The sequence below is a fragment of the Protobothrops mucrosquamatus genome, unplaced genomic scaffold (genome assembly GCF_001527695.2).
Source record: "Protobothrops mucrosquamatus isolate PMUCROS unplaced genomic scaffold, P.Mucros_1.0 scaffold2420, whole genome shotgun sequence".
NCBI classification, from domain to species: domain Eukaryota; kingdom Metazoa; phylum Chordata; class Lepidosauria; order Squamata; family Viperidae; genus Protobothrops; species Protobothrops mucrosquamatus.
In genome coordinates this window covers 164,355-174,500 of record NW_015388492.1, presented here as the reverse complement: position 1 = coordinate 174,500, position 10,146 = coordinate 164,355, and the positions used below count along the sequence as shown (strand labels likewise).

Here is a 10,146-nt window from a genome sequence, read left to right as displayed (position 1 = left end):
TTATTTTATTTTATTTTATTTTATTTTATTTTATTTTATTTTATTTTATTTTTTTTATTTTTTTATTATTTTATTATTATTATTTTATTGACAGACTGACCTGTTAACTCAATTGCTGGGGGAAAGAAAACATATTTGGGAGGAAAGATCAACCCTTTCTGGAATATTCATAGGTACGCCTTTATCATTGTGACAGTTTTGTCTTGAGCACACTTCACTAGGGAAGAGGCACTAGAGACAGAAAAAAGAGATAAAGGATCCTAGGTTGAAGAGGACTCATAAAATTAGACAGATATTAAAATGTTTGCAGGGAACTCAGCGTAATACACAAGCTTGCTGCAGCCTTGGCATGTTTGATTTACAGCCTCGGAGAATCCTTGCTAATCCATGTCGGAAATAAGTCAAATGGAAACAGATTTGACAGGGTCTCAGATGTTGTATCCATACTTCAGACCCAAAGTAGGCCCTTTGAAAGAGCTGGATTTTCAGAGTGCATGAAAGCACACACAACACTCGTGGTAACTCACACACACACCCCCCGAGGATTGTAAGAAAGAAACCTTTAATTAGGTGTAATTCATATGAGTTGCATGTTCTCTCTTTCGCAGGTAGATAGATAGATAGATAGATAGATAGATAGATAGATAGATAGATAGATAGATAGATAGATAGATAGATAGATAGATAGATAGATAGATAGACAGACAGACAGACAGACAGACAATAAGTATAAATAGATTAGATGGATGGATGGATGGATGGATGGATGGATGGATGGATGGATGGATGGATGGATGGATGGATGTAGACAGACAGACAGACAGACAGACAGACAGACAGACAGACAGACAGACAGACAGACAGACAGACAATAAGTATAAATAGATTAGATGGATGGATAGATGATGGACGGATGGAGATAGATACATATAAATAGATTAAATGGATAGATAGTAGATATAGATAGTAGATATATAGACTAAATAGATATAGATATAGATAGCTAGCTAAATAGATATAGATAGATAGATAGATAGATAGATAGATAGATAGATAGATAGATAGATATAAACAGTAAATATAAATAGATTAGATAGCTAGTAGATATAAGTAGATTAGATAGATAGATAGATAGATAGATAGATAGATAGATAGATAGATAGATAGATAGATAGATAGATAGATAGATAGATAGATAGATCATGTCATAAAAGAGCCAAGGTTCCCCACCCCTGGGCTAAGGACATGAACAAAAATGAGCTCTTTTTCACCTTAATTAACAAAATGCATATTTAAAATCTATTCTGGGAGACAGACCGCTTCCTTTCCCCTTGCAGGAATGCCTCAAGGAACGTCAGAAAACAACCAACCATCTCTTCCTCAAAATTGTCTCTTGAACTGAAGAAGCTGCTTGGATGAGAAGCAAAAATGTTTACAAAGTGTTAGGGGGGGGAACCAAGAGAGTCCAGTTGAGTTTGATGTCCCAAAGATGCTTTTTTCAGAAGGCCACTGGACTTTCTTGTTTTTTCTTTGAAGACGTTTCGCTTCTCATCCAAGAAGCTTCTTCCGCTCTGACTGGATGGTGGGGAATGGAAGGACTTATACTCCTTGCAGACTGCTGGTCCTTTGCCTTCTTTTAAAATTAATTTTAAAATTTAGAGCAGGGGGTTGGACTAGAAGACATCCGTGGTCCCTTCCAACTCTATTATTATTGTTATCGTTGTTGTTGTTGTTAATGCACTGCATTCCTCCAAGTGGCCTCTGCAACTCTCTAACTCAGCAACAATTGTGGCAAGCAGCGTCATCAAAAGGGGCAAACCTGACCGGGGGGGGGGGGAAATGTCTCACTTAGCAACAGAAAGTTTGGGCTAAGTTGGGCTGTAAGTCAAGAACTACCTGAGGGGTGGAGGGAGAGAAGCAAATTGCAGCGTGGTTTTTTTCAAAGGCTGTGGAATCCCTTGCGGCAACGGAAGGGTGATGTCGGGGTTAAAAACAGAGAAACGTCCGTTGACCTCTTGCGGGAACTTGATACGCCAAGCAGACTAGATTACCATTTATATCCTTGTGTAAGGCAGGAGTAGAGGCTGCCTGTCTCCTTGAAATACTAACTGTTGCCAGCCAGTCTACAAAATGTGCAGCAACTGAAGCCAGAAGAATTATGAGCCCTCTCCCCATCTCTCCCCCTCCTCTGTTTTCCGATGCATTTTTAAACTGTCGACATCCTTTCGCATCCGGACTAGAAAGAAGACTATTGAGTTGTTGTTTCCCCCCCCCCTCCTGACTTTTGGGAGAACTTTGGAAGGTTATGAGAAATGTGAAAAGGTTTTCAAGGGCCGAGGAAGAAAGAGATCTGAAAAGTTGGGAGAAACCAACTTTTCCAAACAAAAGAGGGCTTCCAAATGCAGTAATATGGAAATCTCAACACCGTTAGGTTTCCCCAAATATCTGGCCCGTAAACACTCAGCTCCATCCAGGGTTGTAAAAAGGGGGCTTTTTATTAGATGCCCCCAAATGTTTCATTCATGCTTTAAATGGTGTGCTGTTCCTCTTAAGAAGCGTAACGGCCACCATCCCACTCAAGATCTTGGCCGTTTGGTTTACGCTTTTTTGTATTTTAGAATTAGAATTATTAGAATTAGAATTATTAGAATTAGAATTAGAATTGAGTTGGAGGGGACCTTATAGGTCATCTAGTCCAAACGCCCCCTCACCACCCAAGCAGGACACCCTACATCATTTCTGACAATTTCTAGCTTTACAACACATTTGAACAATCGGTGGAACAGCTTGCCTTCAGAAGTTGTGGGTGCTCCATCAGTGGAGGTTTTTAAGAAGAAACTGGACAGCCATCTGTCTGAAATGGTCTAGGGTCTCCTGCTTGAGCATGGGGCTGGACTAGAAGACCTCCAACGTTCCTTCCAACTCTGTTATTCTCTTATTATGGTTTATCGCATAGTCAGCCAGATGTTCAGACTGGCATTTTGGTCTACCTATCGAGTCTTTTCCAAGGACCTGGGATAAGCAGACCTGGATGTTGGATGGTGTTAATGAAATCGCCGCAGGATGGAAGCAGTTCCGAGTAAAGCTGCCTTTTGCAATTGACAGGTGGCGAATTTGTCAATGCCGACGGTGTTCAAGTGGGGCTCCAGTTGTTTGGGGATTGCACCCAAGGCGCTTATTATTATTGGGACTACCTTTGCTTTCTCTTGTCACAGTCGTTCTATTTCTATTTGTAGGTCTTTGTATTTTGTTATCTTCTCCAGTTCTTTCTCTTCTAGTCTGCTTTCTCCAGATACTGCCACCCTCACTACTACTACTATACTATTATTGTTGTTATTATCATCATCATTATTATCATTATCATTATTATTTAAGATATAATCTTCTATTTGATTCACAGTCTGGGACTGGTGAAAACTCAACAGTTCAAGTCCTAACCAAGGATCCTAAGAGCTGTTACGGTAGCGTCTGAGTATATAGGCGGCTCCAAGTAGGCTGGTTTTCTGCCAAGTCAAAATATTCAGGTCTAATAAGTTCAAAATTTCCATGTATTCCGGCAGCCCTTTGGGTATTGCTCCAAGGTCTCCTATTACTATAGGGGCAACTGTTAGTTTCTTCCTCCACAATCGCTCAACTTCAATTTGCAAATCATGACATTTCGTTATTTTCCCAAGCTGTTTCTCTTCAATTCATGCAAATATATTATGATGATGATGATTCTATCAATAAAAGCACCTATTAAAAGTACTTGACGAAGGATTTCTCACTTTTTTCCCCTCTTTTTTTTTTTTTTTTTTGCAAAGACTATCAGATGCAACCTAGCCAGGTTCTGAATTCAACTTAAGGAGACTACGTTTTCAGGATTTGCCCGAAGTGACACTGATTTCATTCTCGCCAAGCCCATCTGCTTTACGCTTTCATATTTAATCATGCTTTCCAGTCGTTTGCCCATTCAGATGACAAGGAGGATTAATTTTTAATTTGTATGCCATTTGCTTGGAACTTATTTTGTTGTTCCTCCGTAAATTGGTCCTGAAGACAAGCCTTCTAGCAAACATTCCACATTTTTTAATAACAAAAAAAACAGGTGTCCAAGAATTTATTTACTTTAGGGGAAAATATGACACACAGGTTTGTTTGTTTTTTTCATGTTCTTTGTAACCTTCCACACTGGATCCATTTTTTACACAATAGTCTCCAAGTAAGGACATTTCAGTATATATACAGAATTTGGTGCGAATCTGCTGATTTTTTTTATAGCATCTCATGAAGTTTTATATAGACTACGCTGCCCTTTCCCACTGCCCCACAGCCAGCTCACGGCAGGCCAATAGAACATCTGTATTGATCCTTTCATTCAGTTACTTTTAATAATTTTTGACCACATTTCTGTCGAAAAGATTGTAACTCTTGTATTTCTGGATTGAGTTTTCTTTATTTTATTACTAGTATTATTGGCCACGGTTCCATTGAAATTAATTTAACTTTTGTATTTGCTGAATTGCTCTGCGGCGAGTCGTCCCACTCTGTTCTCAAACACATTTCCAGAATGAGCAATTTGGGATAGAGAACATTTCAAGAAGAAATGGAAACTTATTTGAGAACCGCCATCACAATAAGGGATTTGACACAAACTCCTTGTTACACATAATGCCTTAACGGTTTGAGCGCTCCAATTCCCCCCCCCCACAACGAGATATCTTTAATTTACCTGTTTTATACACTGCAGCCGGTCATTAGTTTGCTGTATATGTCTGTCCATAGAATTCATTTCGATTGTCTCCACTTCAGTTCTACCTGAAAGCCATTAAAATCCCTCAGGCTGAAAGATACGAAAATAAAATAATAAAAAAAAAATTAATCACTAATGGAACAGTAAGTTACAATTCTGCAAATTCTAATGGGATTTAAGATCTTGAATGTTACCACTTCTTTTGGTCCCTATTTCCTAAGTAACCAGAGCGTAAGGATTCATAGCATAAGCTAGTTAGACGAAGGAAATTTTCTATTTTGGAAAGGGTGCCTTTTTCCAGTTTGAGTCTAAATCTTTGGGGACATTACAACCGCAGTCTTTCACAATCTCACTCTAAAATATTTTTCTTTGCCCTTATCTCTTCTTTAACCCAATACTGGCTCTTCTACTAGATTGGTGACAAAAGACTTTTTAATAGGATGAAACTCGGGAGGAAAAACACTAATGTAATTAAACCCATGTACGATGGATAGTTAACTCCAGAAGTGAAATCCCATTGAAGGTGTACATGAAGAATTGTTTTCTTATGCACACAAAGATAATTCTAATTCTACCTGGACTAAGCTTAAATCAGCATTCATATAACACATACATTTAGATTAAACAAATGCTGGGCTATTGTTGCTGGACAAATAGGAGGAATCAGGGAATCAGAATAGGAGTTGGAAGGGACCTTGGAGGTCTTCTAGTCCAACCCCCTGCACAAGCAGGAGACTCCTAGACCGTTCCAGACTTTTGCACATCCTTTGCACACGCATAAACACCACATCCTACATGTAAAGCTAACATTTGCAGGTTGCCTGCACAAATAGAGGAAGGAGTACTGTATTTGTCACCTTGAGCTAGTTATCAAAATCAGAAAGGCAGGATATGAAATAAGTAAATAAAATCAAAATCAAAATAAACCTTCCTTCTTACGCTAGGTAGAGGGAAGTGTAGAGGTATAGAAAGCCAGCCTGGAACCGTGGATGGTTGAGCTCTTAAGCACGATGTTAACAGCTTTGCGTTTGGGTTTTTATCATCTTACCAGCAAAGCTCTTTTTCCTACATGTTCGCCGGAAACCCCAAAGGTTCGCCTGCGTTGCTACGCATGGAATACACACACCCTGCTACCGGGCGCAACTTTCCCTCAAGCTGCCAAGCGTCATCAGTTCTGCTCAGATTAACCTTTTCCTTCAAGTGCCTCCGATAGGCTGGAAAATCATTTATAATTCACTGGATGGAGGAGGTCTGAGAAGCATCCATGCTGCTGGGCAATGCGTCCTGCACATGCAGACACACACACACACACAGACACACACAGAGAGACAAAACATCCCCCTCTCCTGGCTGTCTGGAGGCCTCTCCGATAGCACTTCCTCCGTGGCTCCTGCTGGATTAGATTGCAGAAAAAAAGATTTTGCTCTGGCTATGAGGGGACTTGCACGTAGACAGCTCTCCTCCCCACTCCCTGTTTCAGACACAAGTGGGTTCCATAAAGCCAGGCTGTTGGTGGAGAGCGATGCTTTGTGAAACACACACACACACACACACACACACACAAAGAAAGATGGTGCCTGTTTCATCATTTCAAAATCGTTCCTCTACGCTAGTGCAGGATAGGTGAGGAATTCTTGCTGTCTAATTTTTTTTTTTTCTTAAGCTGCAGTCCAAACGCGCTGGAGAATTCCTAGAAATCTGCTCTTAAGAAACATCAGCCATCAACAGGCACAGGGACACAAACAACATCTGCATCCCATTCAAAAGAGGCCATCAGAAAGCCAAGAAGGGGAAAACGTCAAGAGCAAAACACCTCCACCCCAGCAATTCACATCAAGCTGACTGCTAGACCAGGGGTAGGCAACCTTGGCTCTTTTATGACTGGTGGACTTCAATTCCCAGAATTCCTGAACTAGCCATACTGTCTCAAGAATTCTGGGAGTTGAAGTCCACCAGTCATAAAAGAGCCACGGTTGCCTACCCCTGGTCTAGACCAACAGTCCGGAAGTAAACAATACCCCAATCAAGGAACTATCGGCTCAGACAAACAACCTAACAGCACACAACCGACAACCGGCTCAGACAAACAACCTAATAGCACACAACAGCCTAATTAATGTACTGCCAGGAGTTCGATCCAGTCTGTCTGTCTGTTTGCCTACCTAATCTATCACATTTATATAGCTGCCTATCTCACAGGAAGTGTTTCTGGGCAGTATACAATAATAATGAAATAAAAGACAATACATAGGTAAAAGTAGCTAAAACTACATAGCTAAGGATCCCTGGTGGCGCAGTGGTTAGAACGCAGCATTGCAGGCTAACTCTGCCCACTGCCTGCAGTTCGATCCTGACTGGCTCAAGGCCTTCCATCCTTCCGAGGTCGGTAAAACGAGGACCCAGATTGTTGGGAGCAAGAGGCTGACTCTGTAAACCGCTTAGAGAGGGCTGTAAAGCACTGTGAAGCGGCATATAAGTCTAACAGTCTCACCAATACTGACAGGGCAAGTCACTAATACAGGTTGTCCTCGACTTAGGACCACAACTGAGTCCAAAATTTCTGTCAATAAGTGAGACATCTGTTAAGTGAGTTTTGCTCCATTTTATGAGCCNTTCTCGGATCTGAGCGACTTTGTCATACAGATATTGCGCAAAGTCCTCGGCCCTCCCCTCCAGGGGATCCCCCCCTCCCTCAATTGAAGGAGAGAGCGGGTCACCCTGAAGAGGGAGGCCGGGCGGTTATCTGATGACGCAATGAGGGTGGAATAGTAATTAGACCTCGCCACCCTCATCGCCACAAGGTAGGATCTAACATGTACCCTTACCTGTGCTCGGTCGGATTCGGTTCGGCTAGCCCTCCAACTGCTCTCTAGAGCGTAAGGATTCAAAGCATAAGCTAGTTAGACGAAGGAAATTTTCTATTTTGGAAAGGGTGCCTTTTTCCAGTTTGAGTCTAAATCTTTGGGGACATTACAACCGCTGTCTTTCACAATCTCACTCTAAAATATTTTTCTTTGCCCTTATCTCTTCCTTAACCCAATACTGGCTCTTCTACTAGATTGGTGACAAAAGACTTTTTAATAGGATGAAACTCGGGAGGAAAAACACTAATGTAATTAAACCCATGTACGATGGATAGTTAACTCCAGAAGTGAAATCCCATTGAAGGTGTACATGAAGAATTGTTGTCTTATGCACACAAAGAGAATTCCAATTCTGCCTGGATTAAGCTTAAATCAGCATTCATATAACACATACATTTAGATTAAATAAATGCATATGATTGCAAGCTTCCTAGCCAATGGAAAAAACTGATTCACTTAACAAATGCGCCGGACCAGGAGACGGTGAGTTCTAGCCCCACCTTAGCCATTAAAGCCAGCTGGGTGACTTTGGACCAGTCCCTCACTCTCAGCTTGACCTACCTCACTGGGCTATTGTTCTGGACAATAGGAGGAACCAGGGAATCAGAATAGGAGTTGGAAGGGACCTTGGAGGTCTTCTAGTCCAACCCCCTGCACAAGCAGGAGACCCCTAGACCGTTCCAGACTTTTGCACATCCTTTGCACACGCATAAACACCACATCCTACATGTAAAGCTAGCATTTGCAGGTTGCCTGCACAAATAGAGGAAGGAGTACTGTATTTGTCACCTTGAGCTAGTTATCAAAATCAGAAAGGCAGGATATGAAATAAGTAAATAAAATCAAAATCAAAATAAACCTTCCTTCTTACGCTAGGTAGAGGGAAGTGTAGAGGTATAGAAAGCCAGCGTGGAACCGTGGATGGTTGAGCTCTTAAGCACGATGTTAACAGCTTTGCGTTTGGGTTTTTATCATCTTACCAGCAAAGCTCTTTTTCCTACATGTTCGCCGGAAACCCCAAAGGTTCGCCTGCGTTGCTACGCATGGAATACACACACCCTGCTACCGGGCGCAACTTTCCCTCAAGCTGCCAAGCGTCATCAGTTCTGCTCAGATTAACCTTTTCCTTCAAGTGCCTCCGATAGGCTGGAAAATCATTTATAATTCACTGGATGGAGGAGGTCTGAGAAGCATCCATGCTGCTGGGCAATGTGTCCTGCACATGCAGACACACACACACACACAGACACACACAGAGAGACAAAACATCCCCCTCTCCTGGCTGTCTGGAGGCCTCTCCAATAGCACTTCCTCCGTGGCTCCTGCTGGATTAGATTGCAGAAAAAAAGATTTTGCTCTGGCTATGAGGGGACTTGCACGTAGACAGCTCTCCTCCCCACTCCCTGTTTCAGACACAAGTGGGTTCCATAAAGCCAGGCTGTTGGTGGAGAGCGATGCTTTGTGAAACACACACACACACACACACACACACAAAGAAAGATGGTGCCTGTTTCATCATTTCGGAATCGTTCCTCTACGCTAGTGCAGGATAGGTGAGGAATTCTTGCTGTCTAATTTTTTTTTTTTCTTAAGCTGCAGTCCAAACGCGCTGGAGAATTCCTAGAAATCTGCTCTTAAGAAACATCAGCCATCAACAGGCACAGGGACACAAACAACATCTGCATCCCATTCAAAAGAGGCCATCAGAAAGCCAAGAAGGGGAAAACGTCAAGACCAAAACACCTCCACCCCAGCAATTCACATCAAGCTGACTGCTAGACCAGGGGTAGGCAACCTTGGCTCTTTTATGACTGGTGGACTTCAATTCCCAGAATTCCTGAACTAGCCATACTGTCTCAAGAATTCTGGGAGTTGAAGTCCACCAGTCATAAAAGAGCCACGGTTGCCTACCCCTGGTCTAGACCAACAGTCCAGAAGTAAACAATACCCCAATCAAGGAACTATCGGCTCAGACAAACAACCTAACAGCACACAACCGACAACTGGCTCAGACAAACAACCTAATAGCACACAACAGCCTAATTAATGTACTGCCAGGAGTTCGATCCAGTCTGTCTGTCTGTCTGTCTGTTTGCCTACCTAATCTATCACATTTATATAGCTGCCTATCTCACAAGAAGTGTTTCTGGGCAGTATACAGTAATAATGAAATAAAAGACAATGCATAGGTAAAAGTAGCTAAAACTACATAGCTAAGGAGCCCTGGTGGCGCAGTGGTTAGAACGCAGCATTGCAGGCTAACTTTGCCCACTGCCTGCAGTTCGATCCTGACTGGCTCAAGGCCTTCCATCCTTCCGAGGTCGGTAAAACGAGGACCCAGATTGTTGGGGGCAAGAGGCTGACTCTGTAAACCGCTTAGAGAGGGCTGTAAAGCACTGTGAAGCGGCATATAAGTCTAACAGTCTCACCAATACTGACAGGGCAAGTCACTAATACAGGTTGTCCTCGACTTAGGACCACAACTGAGTCCAAAATTTCTGTCAATAAGTGAGACATCTGTTAAGTGAGTTTTGCTCCATTTTATGAGCC

General features: G+C 42.2%; 1 protein-coding gene across 1 annotated transcript in view; it reads right to left on the bottom strand.

Moving 5' to 3' along the window:
- Window positions 1–4,798, bottom strand: part of ZMIZ1 (zinc finger MIZ-type containing 1) — a 107,995-nt gene extending 103,197 nt beyond the window's left edge. The window contains exon 1 of the mRNA XM_029285885.1: window positions 4,709–4,798. Within this exon, the coding sequence (XP_029141718.1) occupies window positions 4,709–4,771 (63 nt within the window). The 5' untranslated portion in view covers window positions 4,772–4,798. The remainder of the gene's footprint in view (window positions 1–4,708) is intronic.
- Window positions 4,799–10,146: the final 5,348 nt, after the last annotated feature.